At 31.0% G+C, this 19,863-nt stretch overlaps 2 protein-coding genes and 1 long non-coding RNA gene across 5 annotated transcripts; 1 reads left to right on the top strand and 2 right to left on the bottom strand.

The window, feature by feature from the left end:
- The first annotated feature begins 223 nt into the window (after nt 1-223).
- On the top strand, nt 224-1,049 carry LOC132632417 (proteinase inhibitor type-2 P303.51-like). Its single transcript, XM_060348344.1, has 2 exons — nt 224-409; nt 497-1,049. The coding sequence occupies exons 1-2, from the start codon at nt 361-363 to the stop codon at nt 901-903; spliced, it is 456 nt and encodes a 151-aa protein (XP_060204327.1). The 5' UTR covers nt 224-360; the 3' UTR covers nt 904-1,049.
- Nucleotides 1,050-10,605: 9,556 nt separating this feature from the next.
- On the bottom strand, nt 10,606-15,804 carry LOC132632416 (uncharacterized). 3 transcript variants are annotated; one of them, XR_009579379.1, is made up of 3 exons: nt 14,299-15,474; nt 13,748-14,011; nt 10,606-10,961 (listed from the first exon to the last, which is right to left on the bottom strand). It is a non-coding gene; the product is annotated as an uncharacterized LOC132632416 (long non-coding RNA). The 3 variants fall into 3 exon arrangements; XR_009579380.1 differs by lacking the exon at nt 10,606-10,961 and adding an exon at nt 10,968-12,793 and having other exon boundaries at nt 14,299-15,482; XR_009579378.1 differs by lacking the exon at nt 10,606-10,961 and having other exon boundaries at nt 13,380-14,011; nt 14,299-15,804.
- A 2,661-nt stretch (nt 15,805-18,465) lies between these two features.
- Nucleotides 18,466-19,385, bottom strand: LOC132632415 (serine protease inhibitor 7-like). The gene has a single exon (XM_060348343.1). It carries the CDS (start codon nt 19,331-19,333, stop codon nt 18,626-18,628), a length of 708 nt encoding a protein of 235 aa, XP_060204326.1. The 5' UTR covers nt 19,334-19,385; the 3' UTR covers nt 18,466-18,625.
- Between the last annotated feature and the right edge of the window lie 478 nt (nt 19,386-19,863).

Here is a 19,863-nt window from a genome sequence, read left to right as displayed (position 1 = left end):
ATAGCCGGCCTAAATTGGACCACCGATATGAAGAGGAATTGATCAGTGACACCTCATACAAAAATTTAAAAATATCTCCTTGTCTCATTGGCCTAAGTGCTGCTGGGACCGCAAGAGATTATCCATAACTAAAACGTGCCAACGAATTACGATGATTAAGTGCTACTCCCTCAGTCTCCAATGATGTGGGTGAATTTCATTTTTAATCTATCTAAAGTAAAATATTAGTTTCTTATTTGAAAAATGTTCTAGTTAACTATTTTCTTTGTCAGTCGTTTGCTATAAATAGGTGGAGAAGGATAGACCTCCGCACTCAAAAGAGAAATCAAGGTAATTAATCGCGATCGAGAAGCATCCATAATGGCTGTTAACAAAGTTAGTTTCCTTGCTCACCTACTAATTGTTCTTGGTATGATTCTCCTTTCTCCTCTTTTCTTCTTTGATACATACAGATGTAGTGTTGGTTTTCCTTAATATCAAGCTATATTTATTGTAGGGATTTTTCTACTTGTAAGCACGGTGGAACATGCTGATGCCAAGGCTTGTACAAAAGAATGTGGTAATCTTGGCTTTGGGATATGCCCACGTTCAGAAGGGAGTCCAAAGAATCCCATATGCACCAATTGTTGTGCAGGCTACAAGGGTTGCAATTATTACAGTGCTGACGGAACTTTTATTTGTGAAGGAGAGTCTGACCCCAAAAATCCAAAAGCTTGTACCCTCAATTGTGATCCACGAATTGCTTATTCAAAATGTCCTCGCTCAGGTGGAAAGACAATAATTTATCCCACCGGATGCACCACCTGTTGCACGGGTTACAAGGGTTGCTACTATTTCGGTAAAAACGGCAGATTTGTGTGTGAAGGAGAGAGTATTAAACCCGAGGAAACTGCTTATTTCTAATCAAAGATCTGTTGTAATCTATTATAATAGATGTATGGAATAAAAGCATGCATGATATATGCTATGCTAAGCTCTGTAATGTGGACATTTTGTGGTTGTTTTACACGAAGGTGCCCAAGAGTTTAATGAAGCAGTAGTTTCTTTTACTTCGGAACTCTAGTACTAGTTAGCTAGTTTACTTAGAGCCCGTTCAGATGGACTTATGTCTATAAGCTGCAAATAGCTTATAAGCTAAAAGAAAAAAAATTGGGGTAGTTTAACTTATTGTTTTTGGCTTATAAGTTGTTTTCAGCTTATAAGCTGCTTTAGATAAGCTAAGTCAAATGGGCCTAATTATTTTTTTGAGCTTATTTTAAGCATAAAATGACTTTAAGCTGGCCAGCCAAACACTCAAAAAAGCTGAAAACAACGTATAAGCAACTTATAAGCAACTTTATAAGCCAATCCAAACGGGCTCTTAATTTACTTTACATTTCAAAGTCAAAAGTGCGCGAACCTATCTGAGATCTGAGGGGTCATTTGGTATGACCATATATCCTTTGTTTGGTTACTAATCCTGGAATAAGTTATTCAAGGATTAAAAATAGTGCTGGGATAAGTTATCCCTGACAGAGGGTAGAATAACAATCCCAAAATTAATTATTCCGGGATAAAACAATAAAAATAACAAAAACAACCGTGACGTCCCTCAAACCATTTTTCTACTAAATAAAGTAGAGGGTATTTTTATAAACAAATAATTTTTTCTTATAAATTGTGCAATGCATTATACTTTTAATATAACAAACCAAATAATCAATAAGAAATAATACCAGAATAACTTATCCCAACATAACTAATCCCAGTATAACTAATCCCAACATAAATTATCCTATCATAACTTGTCTTCAAACCAGAGGCGGATCTAGGATTTAAATTCTAGGGGTTGAACAGCTTAAATTTTTAGCATTAAACCATTATATTTCTAAAGTTATGGGTTCATATCTACTATTTATTATAATTTTAGTAAATTTTTACACATAAATTTATACCCCACATCGAAAGTTTGGGGTTCAATTCAACCCCAAGTCTTAGTGATCCATCCGCCTCTGCTTCAAACCAAACGACCCCTAAGATGTTAAAGGTCTTATTTATTTGCACTTAATATTTTAATTTTAATTATTAATAAAATGTTTAGTCAAAGAATATTATAAAGATGACAGTTCACCAATTTTATCTATCTACTACTACTGTTATCGTCCATCGTATTCAACTATCACAATTTTCGCCCATCATTATCAACTACCACCTTCCACCATCCATAACCACCGGGCACAATTGCGCCGCTGCCAATTATGACTACAATCAATCTTTACTACCACTAACCACCATTTACGATCATAACCACCCCCATCATTACCATAAAAACCAAACCACCAATTACAACCGGCAAACATCATCATCAGTCACCATTATATATCGGCCAAGCACCGTTATCATTCGACACACAATCATTAGTTATCACTATCATGCACTACAATTATCAACCACCATCGCTATCTGTCACCATCGACACTACTGACAGTTAACATCAACACTAGCTACTACACACAACACCACCATTAGCAAACACCGTGCCCAATAAATTAATTATATTATAGTAACCAAAAAAAATAATCTAACACCCCCTTCGTCCCATGCTCATGTGTTGGGATATCAAGAGTCACACAAATTATGCACCGCAAATTTTTTATGTCTTTCAAAATTTCCAAATATGTATATTGACAATATATATGCCTTTTAAAGGAACCTCAAAGAAAAGAGCTTTTTCCTTAGCCTGTAGGATTATTAGGAATATATATTGGGTCATTTTTCTTCGGGTTTCTTCTATATTTGGTCATTTTCTGATGGCTATAAGAAACATAGGTTGAATGGCTATAAGATTTAAAATAAACTTTATCATTAAAAATGAAGTTTTAATATGACATAACATGAAAATTAAGAGAAGATAAAACCCTTATAATGCTTTTTATTTTCTTTTGAAAATACATAATTGATGGCTTTATTATCTTAAAATAAACAAAAATAACTTAATTAGTAATCCTTCCATCTCATTTTATAATTTGAAGGTGTTTGATTTGACATGAAATTTAAGAAATAAAGAAAGTCTTTTGAAATTTGGGGTCTAAAACAAGTCATAAAAATTTATCTGGCTAGAAATCATTTCATTAAAGATAAAAAAAAGATAAAAGTTAAAGTTATTTTTTTACTAAATATAAAACGATGTCATTTTTTATAGGACTGACTAAAAACAAAAAAAAAAAAGTATCATATAAATTGAAATTAATGGAGTATGTCATTTATGTCATTTCCATCACTTGGATGAATAGCTAAGGATTTAATGCAAGTTGTATATTGCTATTTGCTTGCTTTGGTTCCCCGTCTGTTAATTTTGAGTTTGCCACTTGGCGTATGTACGTCCTTAATTTATTGGCACGTTTTAAAGACAAGAATTATAACTTTGCTCCCCGGTTGTAGTAGTCTCTAGATATGTTGCGCGTTATGGGTTCAGTATGATTGGAGACTGCTTCTTTCATTTTTAATTTGTACTAGTGTATGTTACTTCATTCCTTTCAACTTTAGTGTCTTGATTATATATATTCTTATAATTTAACAATACAAAATTAAAGTCTCGTTTATTCTTTTAAATATCGTGTCTAATCAAACAAAGATAGATAAATTAATACGGCAAGAGGTATAATATTTACCATTAAACGATCAATCCCTACAACAAACTAAAAACGAGTTCAAACAAACGAGTTTAATATATATATATATATATATATATATATATATATATATATATATATATATATATATATATATATATATATATATATATATATAAGTGCGGTGAGGGTACGAACACACATGTATACATGAGAAGAAAATAAATATTCAGTAAAAACGTGAAAAGTCAAAAGTGAACAAGTAAAAGTGCACGCAGAAAATAAATATGTGTCTGATAATTAAAATTGAAGTGCATATGTGTATATATGAGAAGAGAATAAAATTTTGATGTTCCGATCCAATTCTTTCTTGGAACTTATAAAATTTATTAAAATTGTGTCCTCATTAAAATATAACGATAAACTTTAATATTATAGGTAAAAATCCCTTGAGATAAAATATAACATGAAAATATATTTCAACATTACAAGGAAAGCTCTAACCATATAGGATGGTATTATAGAAAGATCTGATCGTTCGTATCGTCCATAAAGGTCTTAATAAACTCCAGCTCTAAAAGCAATAGTATTGCTTACCAAATGGACTGAGTTTATGATTGCACATTAATATCTCAAAGTGACAAAAGCAATAGTATTGTCTCATTTTCCGACTAGAATTTTATTCTTAACTAGATGGTGTTTGCCCGTGCGCACTTTAGATTATAGTGCATCTATGTGAATGTAGTTGTGTTTGGGTAATGATAATATATATATTTTATATTGCTAATAAACATACGTAAATTTGCACTATTTTTATGCATATATATGTTCAAAACACGATTTATATAATATTGTAGTTTGTGCTCTGTATCTAAAATTTTATTATATTAGTATTTGCTACGAATACAAAGTTTGCAAAAATTTATTAATACTTTTTAAAAGAGAAGATTTGTTTAAAAGGAAACTATTTTCCTCTCTTTGAGACAAAACAATAGCAATATTTAAGCATTAATTGATACTTTGAATTTTAATTGATTAATTTAAAGGTGTAAATTATTCTATTGTTAATGTATATAGATTGGACCTAAACAATACTTATTATTTTTTTTATCAAATTTTGATTTGGATAATTCTAATTCAAATTATTAAATTAATTTTACATGTTTAAAACGAAACAAAGTAGAAGTTTGATTTTTTATTTAAACGAAGACTATGTTTGACTTTAACTGAAACATGAAATTATCTGAATTAGTTAAGTATTAAATATAATTGAGTAGTATTAAGCAAATTTAGATCTAATTCAATTAGTTTACACAAAATAGTAGATTTAACAAGTAGTCAACACTATGGTTGATTTTAATTGAAACATTGAATTGCTGCAATTTAGCTAGTTATTATATAGGATTGAATAATAATTAGCAACTTTTGATTTAATTCAATCAATTTAAAAAAAAAAATGCAATAAGTAGTCAACACTATGGTAGATTTTAATTAAAACATGAAATTATCAAATTAGTTAAGTATTAAATAGAATTGAGTGACATTTAACAAGTTTAGATCTAATTTAATCAATTTAAACAAAAATAGTGGATATAACAAATAGTCAACACTATGGTTGACTTTAATTGAAACATTGGATTCCTTTAATTTAGCTAAGTATTATATAAGATTGAGTAACTATTAGCTAGGTGTATGCATCTCATTTAAATATTGTCATTTATGTTTTAGTGTGACCTACTTTAATCATAACACTACGTTAAAGAAGAGAGGTTGGCTGTTGAGGGTTAGGGTATTCTAGTCATTTTGCTGTGGGCCAGCACCAGTTTTGACAATTTTGACAAAATGAGTTTTGCTATTTAGAAGCACCCGTTCTTTATATTAAACTTGATTTCCAAGTGAACTTGGTCTCCAAGTTAAACTTGGTTTCCAAGTTAATGGACAACCACATTAAATATTTACAACAGTTAACTCAATATAAATAAATAATTATATTAAAATTAAGTGATGAGTCACACAAAAGTCAAAAGAGAAAAATGCAAGTCCAAACTAATAAATAATGAACACAGTCCATATTTGTTGCCATTATAAAATACGATTTTACAAAAGTGTAGCTCAAGTATATTTACCTAATTCCCGAATATGTAGCGGTCACATTAGTAAGTCCTACTCCCTGTCCTTTTCTATTGTTGTTTCAGCGAACTGCCCTTTAATTAGGCATTCATGTTTTGTGACTATTTCCATGGGTGAGAATCATTTACCCTCGCCAATTTTGTTTTAAAAAATATATTTCTGGAATAATAAACATTTTTCTCCTTTATCGTGTACAATGTCTATTTCACTCTTGATATTTTCAATTCTCCATCTATCTAATATCTTTTAATATTATACATAGTAATACTTTTATATATATATATATATATATATATATATATATATATATATATATAATTTAAGTTTACATTATAAGTAGAATAATCCTTTCATGAATTTGTCACAAAATTTAATATTTTCTGTGATTCTAATATTACATGCATTAAGTATGTTATATGTATAGATGCATGTTTCAATTTTCTCTTATTATCTATTGTCCATAAAGATAAACAATGGAGTTTCTTTTTGTTAATAATGGAATATTTTCTAAATTATAATTTAAAATCCATTTACAATATAAGTAGATAATCTTTAGGAATTTGTTGCAAAATATACCTCTATTACTATTAATTATTTTTGTACTACCTTCATGAGATATGTTTATAAAGTTATTATTACCTGTTATTTTGACTTGTATAAATAGATATTAGAGTTCTAATTATTATTAATAAAATTATTTTTCTATTTTGCTCATTTATTTTATTATAGACCGTCGTTAACTTACGTGCTCAATTTAGTATTTCTCACTTTTTTTTATTGAAAAATAATAAGTGTTTATTTTTTTCCCATAGATTTGGAATTTGAAAAACACCTAAAACCCTGTTTTCACTTTTTCACTTTCAATACATTCAAACAACCAAATATTCTTTGCAAAAACTATAACCAAATATCAGTGTTTTAAAAGGCGGGGGCATATGCCTCGGTGAGGCGTAAGCCCTATGTGTATTTAATTTTTAGTATTTTATAAAATAATATAATTACAATAAATATTTTGAAATAGGTAAAATTACATAAAAAATAAATAAAAGAAAACTGTACACACACACACACACACATATATATATATATATATATATATATATATATATATATATATATATATATATATATATATATATATATATATGTATATACATACATACATACATACATATATATATATATATATATATATATATATATATATATATATATATATATATATATATATATACATATATTATTCCCACACAATCTCAATCATAGTAAAATGGTATTTTAAAGTTAAATTGTTACTAAATATAGAAAGATGTCATTCTTTTTCGGACTGACTAATAAAGAAAGAGTGTCATATAAATTGCGAAGGATGGAATATTAGATATATTATTTGTAATTATGTACAATTATTTTACTGAAAAAGGGCCAAATATACCCCTATTCTATTAAAAATGGTTTAAATAAACCCCTCATCCAAATATACCTCTTCTATTATACTTTCGATCCAAATATACCTTTAATTTTTTATGGAATGACACGTCCCAACTCATAATTAAAAAGACCCGACCAATTTTTATACCCACTACTCGACCCAATTTCATTACGCGACCCAATTTCAAAGCAAAGGAATTCACCCGTATCTCCAACTACCACATCGGCACTGTTGGCCTCGACTCCGATGGTCGTTTGTAAATGACTATTTGAGATACTTTTTAATTAATTAATCGCTAGGGCGTCTTTAACATTACTGCAAGTCATTTAACAAATAAAAATTAAAATATGAAAACAACTGCTTATTATTTACAATTTAGAATATACGAACAATAATGCTTTTTAAATATTGAATTCTAAAGTTCGCGATAAAGAGTTTCTCGTGCATAATTGTAGTAAAAGAAATAGTGTTAGAAAAATGTAAACAGTTAAAAATCAACTTACAAAAAAGAAATTGGATTAGAAACATTTTTGTGTTTCCTTACGTGTTGTTTCCTTCAAAATTTTGAAGAAGAATTCCAATCAATTTCTGTTTATAATTACCTTTATTTAAAATCAAGTCTTTTAGAAAAGCAACATACGTAAATTGATAACAGTATTTTGTTTGAAATAGGATTAGAAATCTATTCTATTACCACTCCAGCCTAATATGCAGTGTTTTCAATTATGCATGTCCTTCCTTGTGAGTTTTTGTGAAAGATATTTTGGTCGATTAACATTTATATTCGTGATTCTATTTCCAATTGAATTCAAAGTCCTAAGTTTTAGGAAAAAAAGTAATATTATAATTTTATCCAATATGAAATAATTGTTTAGAAAGATTTCAATTTAAAAGGATATAAAAGTCGTTCAATATTTGAAGGATATTTTGGTCAACCAACATTTATATATTAATACTAATCTCTATAAACGTGCAGTTGCACGTTATTATCAATCAATTTCAATCATAGTAAAAAATATCTGATAAAATTATTTGTAATTATATATTATGCCTACACAAGTTGCTTATATTTAAAAATTAAATTAAATATAGGTAATTAGATCTTAAAGCTCACATATGGGAGTCCACCATGATCCAAACAGAAACTATATATGTTGACTCCAATATATATAGGTTAAATTTAACACGTATCCAGGGGTGTTGGTGCAAAAATATATGTATAATATTCGTCCATATGATATTCTATTTGCACTTACTGCTTTTTAATCAGGAAATAAAGGAGTCAAATCATAATTCAAATTGAATAAGAAAAAGAAACTAAGTTTTACTTAAACGTATCTTATTTGTTATCTGCAATAAGAAAAGGAGTAAAATACTTTAATTGAACTAAAAGTCCTAAATATTTGGTAATATATTTTAAATATTACAATGATATCCAATATAAAGTTGCTTCATTATAGAAATATTTCACCTTTCAAAAGATATAAAAGTTGTTCAGTAGTTGAAGAATATTTTGACCAACCAACATTTATATTCGTGTTTTTCTGATAACCGACTACAGTCTTGATTAGCTGAAAAATCCCTATGTACTTAAAAGTAGAGATGCCACGTTATAAATGAGAAAGCTGGTCGCCAATTAATGAAGCTTAAAAGTACATGGAAAGCACAACCAAACGAATTGAGTGAAGCAACGAACAATTGCATGAAATACTGTTTATCAAGGAACACTTCTATAATAGTTTGAATTTCTAATCAGTTTTATTGCTTATTAAGGGTTACAAAATATTACCTTGTTCTACTTTAGTGTATTTCCTTTGATTATTTTATTTTTCAATTATCAGATTAGCATTTGTTTTGTTAAAAAAATAATAAATTAGAGAAAACCTAATAAACTAAAGGAAACACTCCCCAGGAGACCTAAGTGATGACGGCCAACCTTCCAGTAAGAAGTCTATTTCCTTTGGAAGTAGTAATTTGTTAGAACTCTATTTTATATTCCTTTTACCAATATAACCTACAAACTTTTATCAAGACTAATGTAAAAAAAGGGAATAAAAATCGTTTAATATATAAAGAATATTTTGGTCAATCAACATTTATATTCATGTTTTTAATATTTATAAATGATATTTTGGAGAATTTGAAGCAATGATTTTATTTTTATTTTTTATAGAAGTATTTAGCTCACATATCAAGTTAAATTGGGAGTACAATTCAAATAGAAAAAGGAAAGGGGATCAAATCGTTACGTTGTAGTAATAGCCATTCTGTTAGGTAGTTTTTTTTTTTTTTTTTTGTTAAGAATTACTAATTAATTTTCAACCCAAAAAAGAATTAGTCGGAATAGTTAGTGAGAATATAAAAAAGTCGGCTGCTAGGTATTTCAATAGAAAAGATTAGTAATTAATTTTCAACAACAACAAAAAAGGATTAATAATTAGTTGTAATAGTAAGTAAGAAGGATCAGTATTAGTTAGTAACGGTACAACATTCGGCTGTTAGGAAGTTTAATAGGAATAGGATTATTAATTAATAACGTTAGTAGTAATAGTAAGGGTAAAAAAATCGTTCAATATTTCAAGGCTATTTTGATCAATCAACATTTATATTCATGCTTTTATAATAATATAGATATATGTTTTGCTAACCTACTACATGAAGGTAGTAGGTTAGTATTGTACCCATCTTTCGATTTCCTTAAATGCCCTAACAACATATTACCAATGCGTAAATGAGAGATATATGTGTCTTTCCACCAAAAACTAAATTCAAATTTTGTTTCCCCCTTTCTCTTACATTTGGTTCTCTGCGAAGCTTGAGGCATTTGATTTATTTTTTTGGGTTTGATTTCTATCCATCTCTTCTTCTTAATTTTGATGGTCCGCATAAATTAAATCTGCTATCGTTTAAATTTATTGTGAGTGATTTGGATTCTTAAGCTTTATTGTCAACTAGTATTTGTACCCACGCGTTGCGCGGTCACGGAAAATATTTAAAATGGTGCTGAGTAGTTATATTTTTTGATTTTATAAAAGAAATAATAATCTTTGTTGATTAAACAAACCTCGTAATTCGACTATGAATTATTTACAATGAATAAAAGGCCTGTTACCACTGGATTAATAATGATTTTTTTCACATTAGCAGCTTATGTAAGTTGAATTCTCATCTTTGAGAGTTACGACTTTAACCACTTGAAAGTGAAAGGAAAAGCCTCAAATATAATACCTCTAATTAAATTAAAATTATATGACTCCTCCATTTTAATAATATTATGACTACTCTGTCAAAATTAAATGATGCCTTTAGCTTTGCGAAGTGTCCTTACTTTATCTCTCGTGTATCTATTTCTTCCTATGCTGTAAAGTTAATGATGAGGTATATGAAATGAAAGATCAAACACCCCGTATTATCATCAACATAGAGATATGCATATTGGTAAGATATCTTTAAAGGCAATGATAGTAAAGAATTAAGATAGCATCACGTTCATTGTCTTAAGATTATACAGAGAACCATAAACAAAATCTCAAATCTTTAGAATTATAAATAAGCCATTAAATAGGTAAACGACTTTCTCACAACCGTAAACTCAAGCTACCCAAAAAATTAGAGATTACATCCCAGAGATGTAAGCAGCAATAGATGGCGTAGAAGCTGGTAATAGTCACTATGTTCCTTTTGTCAAAAAATCTCGGAGTTTCTAGTCGTCATCGATCCGAGCTTCTTTTGGCATCCAATAGGCAGATTCTTTATATGGAACTTCATCTCCGAAGAAGATGAAGTAATTGCTTTATCGTTCCCCATATGCACATATGTAAGTCAAAGACATAATCAATTTAACAGGGAAGTCGATAATTTTGGCGTAAAAATTGGAAAATTTTATTTTGGTGTACAACGATATTTGCACATCTAAGTAAAAATATAATCAATTGCAAAATGCTATCACAAAAATCAAATAAGCAGTTAAACTAAAAAAAAATTAGTACATGATCTTTCATTCATCACAAGTAAATTATATCTTCATCAGAAGATAACACTGAAAAAGGAAGGTTGAAACGAACAACCGTATCCATGTTTAATGGCCGATGAAGAATTCTTTTAGCTTTTGTTAAGTGACTGAGATCATTTATTTTCTCTTTATAAGTCAATTATTAATACTCTTCTTATACGTGAAAATAAATTAAAGGTTGTTAAAGTGATTCTTTAACAGAATACTCCACTTCCGGATACTTGCTGTACTTATTTGTATCCTATCAGTACAAGAGGATAATAGTTTTTTTTATCCTACAAAGAATACGCAACACAATCATAAGATGAAAATGAAACCAATCACTATCTACAACATAAGAATCACAGGTAGCAACGAAGGAGAAAATATTTTCTATGACAGAAGAAATAAACATGCAAATGGCTCGATAATGAAGAACATTTGTCTGGTTCAAGATCAGCTCAATTCTAACACACAAAAAAGGTGAAAAGAGGTATAGCAAGGCAATTCATATGTTCTTTTTGAAGAGCAACTATTAGGAGTTTGGGTAAAATAAATCTTTTGTAACTTAGTAGTAGAAACCACCACCAATAAGCAGGAAAATAATGAGCAAGCATTAAGAACTTATGAATTTAATGTTGATATTATATTGATAGGACCTTTAGTTTGTCAGTACTAATTAAAGGTCTCCTTTACATCCATTTTCAAGAGATTTGGACAATGACAAAATGCAAATTTAACACTACTGAATGAAAAAAATTGAAATTTTCCCATAGTGAAATCTAAAGTGCATCCTATAATGCAGCAATAAAAGAGGTGTCAAGAAAACATGGCAAATTCAAAAAGAGGTGATCTGAAGAGAGAAGGGAGGCAACAAAGTGCATTACTGGTAATATTTTCATAAGAAAATAGAAAATACAGAAAAAAGAGTATTGCAAGGGAGAGTGCTTAAGCACATTGAGAATTCAAAAAATCCAGAGACCTCACTTTTCGCATGATGCAGACCTTAATGTTAATAGAGACGAAATCGGAAAATATCCTAATGAATCATACACTATTATATTTTCGTAAGAAAATAGAAAATAAAGAAAAAACAGTATTGCAAAGGAGCGTGCTTAAGCACCTTTCGAGTTAAAAAAATCTAGAGAACTCACTTTTCGCATGATGCAAACCTTACTGTTAATAGAAACGAAATCGGAAAAATATTCTAATGAAGCATACAACTATTCTTTCCTCCAGATAAAAGCTAATTTATACCATCCAAAAACACACTGAAAAAAAAACTAAATAAAAGAGAGTGAACTGGAGAGAGATTGTTAGCAACATTATATTAATAATGTTACTATCGAAGAATGGAGATCATCTACAGGAGATCTTTTTACAGACCAAAGAATGGGGAGAAAATTTGCAGGCTCTCCGGAACCCAAGCATAGGTAGCTACTATAAATAAACCCATTGAATTCCCACTAAGATACATAGTTCATGAGTTTTTTTTGTGGTGTTACTGTCAGTTATTAAGCAAATGGATAGCAGGGTCCTATAAATCCTCCTCATAAGCAGATTTGAGACATTATAGTTTGATGTTTCTATAAATCCTCCTCATAAGCATATGTGAGCCCAAAACAACCACACCTAAGTTTAAATGACCAAAGAACATGAATGATAGTAATCCATGAGGATAATATGCCACAACATTTAAGTAGAATTCACGCAAGCAATAGATTAAATATGGGAGAAATGGCCCAACCGGTACTTGTAAACTCACTGCAAGAAATTTTAAGGTGAAATGATTTACAGCCACACAAATATCTATGGCTTGTTTTAGACCACAAGTTTCAAAAGTCCTCATTGCTTTCTTAAACTCCACGTCTAGTCACACGATATCACATTGATTGGGACGGAAGGAGTGGCACTTATATTTATACAACATCACAATAGCATGAAATAAGTCAAACAACAACTGGGACAATGTTATAAAATTAACAGCTGCAACAACAATAATCTCGATGATATACTAAAGAAAATTTTACCACTTCTCAAGACCATTTTCCTATTATATATAGTCAGTTTCTTCACAGAGGACATAAACTATTTACCATGCTCTACAACAACATGCACAGTCGAATCTCACAATGTGGGGATTTATACCAGTAACACCTTCTCAAAGAGACATCTTTAATGGCCTAGTTATTAAAAAAGTGACATTAAAAGCTCTAGGGAAAAAAAGAAATTAAACACATGAATCAAAATTGAGTTTCAATATAGCACAACTCACATGTAAAGAATATCTCAAACTTGTATATGGAAACAATCTATCTATATCTAATAGGAGAGGCAAAGAGATCTGCACGACATCTAGGACAAAAAGTGAAACTAAATCTGCTAGAGAATCTAAGTGAAAAAGGCGATTGATCCTAGTGTACATAGAACAATACGAAACAAACTCAGAAACCCGATAACGCAAGGTGGAAATCAAACAATCCCCACAAATCCTGAGAACGCTACGAAATACATTCAGATCTGACCACAAACTCTGAAACCACATTCCATAAATTATTCCAAGAAAGGAGAAAATATTATGTTTACTTGTGGGTGAAAATTTCAGGCATTCTTCATTAATTTTTTTGTTGGAGAACAATTCACCATTTCGGATCTTCTTTTTCTCACACATATGCTACAATGAACATCGAAATTCAGCCACTTATTCATCATCTTCACCAAAATAACCCAGTTGTCCCTCCTCCATTGAACAACGACCACAAAACTCCACAGTTTTTAAGCCATTATTGTCAGCCCCTTTGTTGCCTCTCCTTCTTCACCGCCTCACAGCCACCATCTAAAAACAGAACACTGATACAAAAAGAACGAAGAAAGTCATCAACTTTCTTAATATAGTTCTATCAAATTGAAATAATTGCATAACCTTTATGAAACTGATACCCATAAATGTTTGTTTTCAACTCTAAGTAATTAATTTGCTAACCTACTTATTACATCAATAAACATTATTCAAGAGTCCTTTTTACCACAATTTTTCATAAACCTTCAGCACAAACCATTACAAATCACTACTCAAATTGGATCACACAATTAAATTCAAAAAGCAAAATAAATAAAATAAGAAGTCAAAAGTTTACCTGGTATGATAAAGATCGTGATTGATAGGAGTAATGGGAATCTGTGTGGCATTAGAATTTCCGTTGCAAACATAGAATACAAACGTCGTCGACTAACTGAACTTGGTTTGATCTGTGGACTGTTGATTTATTCTCTATTTTCAAATGGCATTGAAACATAAATTGTTGATTAATGTTTGATGATTGATTTACTCTATTTCTAGTGTGGCTAGAGTTGAAGCAAAGTAGAAATTGGAAGCGATGAAGAAGTTGGTTTCTTTTGAGAGTCTGAACAGGACTTTCATCAAATATGTTATGTGCAAAAGAAAGAAGATCTCCACACTTGAAAGAAAACAAATAAATAATCAATTTCATCCCATAATAAACATTCAAATAGCCCATTTCGTCCTCAAAATCCTGTCTTACCCCCCACAAATTCATAAACACATATGTATTTGAAACATATTTGTATCATTTATAGTTTATACATGTGTGCATATGAGATGCAACAACAAATAAAATCAAAATTCAGGCAGAGGGAAATGGGTCTTGTTCTATCATTATTCTCAATTTTCCTCCCTATCATTCTCATTATCCTCTCCTCGCCCTTCTTTCTCGTTCATGTAAAATCAAACAGAATTCACATCGAACCGAATCAACTAATTGAATTCAGAGTTATTCTAGTCAAATTGTGATTTGTAATTGATTATAACCGAAGACCCATTTCGATTAGATTCAAAGACTAAATTGTGTTCGGAAATTTTTGTTTTTGCTACTAGTTAAAAAAGTGCAAGTGAAAAAAGCTTAACTTTCATTTATGAGAATTTCGTACATTTGCATCTTTTCATCTCAAATTGAACAGAAGAATTCTGAAACTCTTCTTATCCATTCATCCGCCACACTCAAACCTAACTGGAAAAAAAAAATCAAATTTAAAAGCATTTACACCGTAATCTAATCACCAAATGAAAATAAATTTAAGCTAAAAATGGAAGTATCCAAACGGCCATGGCATCGGTTGGGGCATTAGAAGTAGTTGATACTCAAGCTATGAGATAAGGGTAGAAGGAATGAATTGCTTTTTTAATATAATGACAATAATGTCCCTGGTTTTTAATGAGTTGGAAAAAAATGTGAGGGCATTTAAGGAAATCAAAAGATGGGTACAATGCTAACCTACCACCTTCCAGTAGTAGGTTTAGCAAAACCCTTAGAACAATCCATTATACGTCACTTACAACTTGTAATTATATATAACATAATTTTATGAGTATAAGTAATACAATGAAATAAAAGCTATTATGAAATGTCAATCAACTCTAACATTTTAACTTTTAAACAATGAAAAATCACAATTTCTCAAAACAATATTACTATCATACTATTCATTTTATCTCCCTATAAGCAAATAATCAATAAACTTTATCAGTATTATAATTAAAACGTAACTCTTTCATGAATAAAAATAAAATTACTTTCAAATAGCGAAATAATAAAATATGATAATTTTGATACATACGACAAAAGACAAATGACAAGTGAAAATACACAATTCGGTTATGTATTTTAAGAGAAATATAAAATGATATTCACCCTCACTGTAACATCCCGTAAATCCGAGTTAGGTGTCAATGTGAAATAATTGGGGTTTAGACGTCATTTTAACCTTTTGGATCCCTTTGGGATGGATAATGGTGTTAAATAATCTTTTTGGGGTCAAATGAGATAATGAAGTTCATTAAAAATCCTGAAATTCGTCTACGTCTGAGACAGTTTTAGTTATTCCCAGTTTTAGGGTATTTTTGTTGGGAATTTGGAAAAACTCAAAACATAAAAGTTGTAGGTATTTGAAATACCTTTCCAACCATATATTATGGAGGTCAAACGAAGGTCTGTACAAAAAGTTATGACCGATTTACCGAAGCTGTATAAAATGGAAATCTCAATTCTTGTAGGATTAGGTTTTAAAGCGCCTTTATAATAACCTATAAATACAACCCAGAAACGTCCAAGGAGAGGATTTTTCCACCAGAGCCATATATCATCTCTCTAAGATGAGTTTTTACTCAAATCCCTGAGTTAATTACCTTAACAAATCACTAGATTAACACCAAATCATTACATGAAATCGTTAGATTGTGAAAACTTCATTCAAGGTCAAATATGGGATGAAGCTTTGGGATTTCTTAAAAAAGGTAACACCCTCACACTTTTATGGATATATGAAATTATTATTATGTTTTAGACATGGAATAGTTGGTAGAATCATGAAATAGGATTGGTTTAGATGCACTTTAATAAAAACAAAACGCTAATTTTTTTCTATAGAATTTCCTCCGACCAGCCATGTTAAATTGACTTTTCCCGCTTATCTAACCGTTGGATCGAGCCCAAATTTTAACTTAGTAGTCCCAACATATAGCTTTTAAATGTGAACGGTGAAGATCGGATTTCAAGGTCTGTAGCTGTGCGTTTACAGCTATGAACAGTAGCTGCGAATTTGGTGAATATCTATAGTTTATTGGTCATACAAACCTCAATTAGATGTAGAATGATTCTTTGAAGCATGGAGCTTACGTTTGGGATATTTTAACGTGATTTAAGGTATGTCTCTTTAAAAATAAAATTCTTTTTGAATATAAAGGTAATTTATATGTCTCTTTTGCAAACTCTCTTGAAAGATTGATTCTTTATAAAAGTATGTTTTGAATGATATGATGAATTGGTTTTACACTCTTGAAATTTATTACATGTTTTGATTAATGGTTAATGTGCGTGAGGGGACACGCCCACATTAAACCTTGATTGTATTATCCTCTGTATACGTATATGAAATCATAATCATTTTCTTCTTAAGAGATGATCAGTGATGATGGTTAATTGTTAGTATTGATGATTTTACAAAGGAACTATGACAAAGGAATCTTGTTTAAAGAAGTGGAAACGTTTTCAAGATTATCTATGAAATTATGGATTTTCGTAATGGCATAATGAACTTTAATGTTATTTGATGGTGTGAATACTTTGAGACTCACTGAGTACGAAAGTACTCAGGCATACCATTGTTGTTTTTGATGGTATGTTAGGTAACGGAGAAGAGCAGGTTCGTGATACTCTCGACGCTTAGGAGAACTCGCTGCTGCTGTTGATTTGGTGAGCCCACATCTTTACTCGTGGGACACTTCCTGTTTCATTTATTATTCTAGATTTTCGGGCTGTGTCCCGAAGTTAGATGATTGTTGTATCTCTTAGAAGCTCCATAGATAGTTGTCAGAATTGTGGGTAGATTGTCAAAGTATCGTATGACTTAATGGGTGTTTTCCATGTTTATGACTATTTACTTATATTAGACTTCCGCTGATTTTATTCCTTAATTGTGATCCTCATATATGCAGTTACTTATAACTTAGTTTAATTTAATAAGGAAAGATTATTAAAAAGGAACTTGATGTTACATTTATTTTATAAACTGTTGGAGGCGAGTATTGAACCTGGCGGGTTCAAGTGTTATTATTGTGTCGTTTAGGTTCTTCTGATGTTGTTCATGATGTCGGATGCCGGTCACGTCTAGGGTGGGTTTTGGGGCGTGACACTCACGATGTTCTCAAATAGTAAATATGCAATACTACGGCTTGTTAATTGAGTTAAACCCGATCTTCTTATTTCTATAGATGAAAAACTATTAAGTATCATTCATTTGTTAAAGAATAATAAGGGTCAATGATTTTAACTAAGGAATTTAATATATAATTTGTGTAAGAACTGTTAGGCGAGCCCTCAGCATTGGGTGTTAGGCATGTGTAGGGCTAACAGTCGGGCGCTTAGGGCGTAAGCTTCACAGGAACTAAACCCCGCACGTGAGCCCCACAGCGTTTTGCCAGTGCCCCGCCCCGGGACGAACCCCGAGGCGAGTCCTGAAACTGCCTTTTAAAACACTGCCAAATATAACTCCATCTTCAACTCCAACTTCAAAATTCCAAATAAGTGAAAAATATTTGGTCTTCATGGCCAAACGCCTACTAAGAGCATCCAACATGGTAAGTAATGTTTTTTTTCCTTTTTTTACTTTTCATGTGACATTATTCACATACACCTAATATTTATGTGATACTATATCGTTATTAATTACTCTGTTTCAATAAGAATGACAGAAAACACTATAACAATACATAAACAAAGTGCTCCACATCAACAAGAAGGAAAGGCAATTTATTAAGAAAGCCATGCTAAAATAGTATATGCTTAGCAGGGGTTTATTTAGAAAGCTAATATGCTAGTAAAACATAGTAGCTGCCGGTTCACTTATTAGAGATCTAGCCATGATATACAGCAGGCATTATATTGTGAACTAGACTTTTTGGAACCTCCAAGTAAGACCTGGGCCATTCGCAAGAGCCAAACGCCTCTTTCCATTTTGGTTAACCTGACCCACTTCTTCACAAGGAATGTAAATAGCGGGACATGGACAAGTAGAGGAACCAGGAGGGCAATGTGGACAGGGAGAAGGGCAATACAACAATCTGTAACCAAAAAGTGGTGCTTTCGCTTTCTCAATCGTGAACCGACTGCTATCATGTTGTCCTATGGTTCCACCAGTCTCTAACAATCTCGCCCCTACAGATGGATCCTTGTCCCCGACTTTCCAAACTGTATATTTAGCACACAGGTTGGTAGTTCTAATGTTGAATTGGATGCTAATGAGTTGGTTTTCAAAGATACCTGGCCCAACATGACCAGATGTAATGAATTTAACAGGTGTACCCCTAGGGCCAACATCGGAGTTGTGACGGAACACGCCGTCTGCACAAGGGGCATGTGAATTAGGGGAGGAGCCTAGGTACACATCACCACCTGCTGCACCCCTAAAAGTGGAAACGATACGGTAACTTGCACCAGGTTGAAGTGCTTCACCGTTCGTGTCCAGTACCTGAGGGCGTGGAAGTTGATTATCAGAAGTAGCAGTGGGTAATTCAATGGGATTTTCGGAAGTGAAAGTTGATGAAAAGGCAACAATGGGAAGCAAACAAAGAGATAAGAGGAATAGACACTTCGTCATGTTTAAGCTACTGTTTTGCTTGCTAGTGATGAGTTGTGACTCCTCTACTAATGAAGCCTTCTATTTATAGAGTGGCCCTCATATATTCAATTTCTTGCCACGTTTTAAATTTGAGTATCAATTATTGTTCCGTCCATCTGTGTAAGTTTTGCACATTTACATATTTTTCTATTTCTACTATTAACTATATAGACCCATGGGTTTAGACTATGTTTCGTCGTCCGTCGTCCATTAGAAAAAATAAAAAAGTGTGGGTCCATACTAAACACCAACCAATATTTTTTAAAATAAAAAGTGAAACCCACCATCTCCAAACTCACCGGAAAAAAAAGTAGATCTCATATTAACAAAATCAAGCAATATCAAAAAACAAAAAAAGAAGTGAATCTCATATTAAAAAAATAAATAATGTCAAAAAAAAAGTGCATCTCATATTAAAAAATCAAATAATATTCATGTAATTTCCAAAATATCTCATTAAATTAATAATGATGGATTCATTGCCACATGTGTATCAACCCATTAGTGGG

Source organism: Lycium barbarum, chromosome 3 (assembly GCF_019175385.1).
Source record: "Lycium barbarum isolate Lr01 chromosome 3, ASM1917538v2, whole genome shotgun sequence".
Taxonomy (NCBI): Eukaryota; Viridiplantae; Streptophyta; class Magnoliopsida; order Solanales; family Solanaceae; genus Lycium; species Lycium barbarum.
Note: the sequence above shows the minus strand (reverse complement) of the source record. Positions and strands in the feature narration are given on the sequence as shown.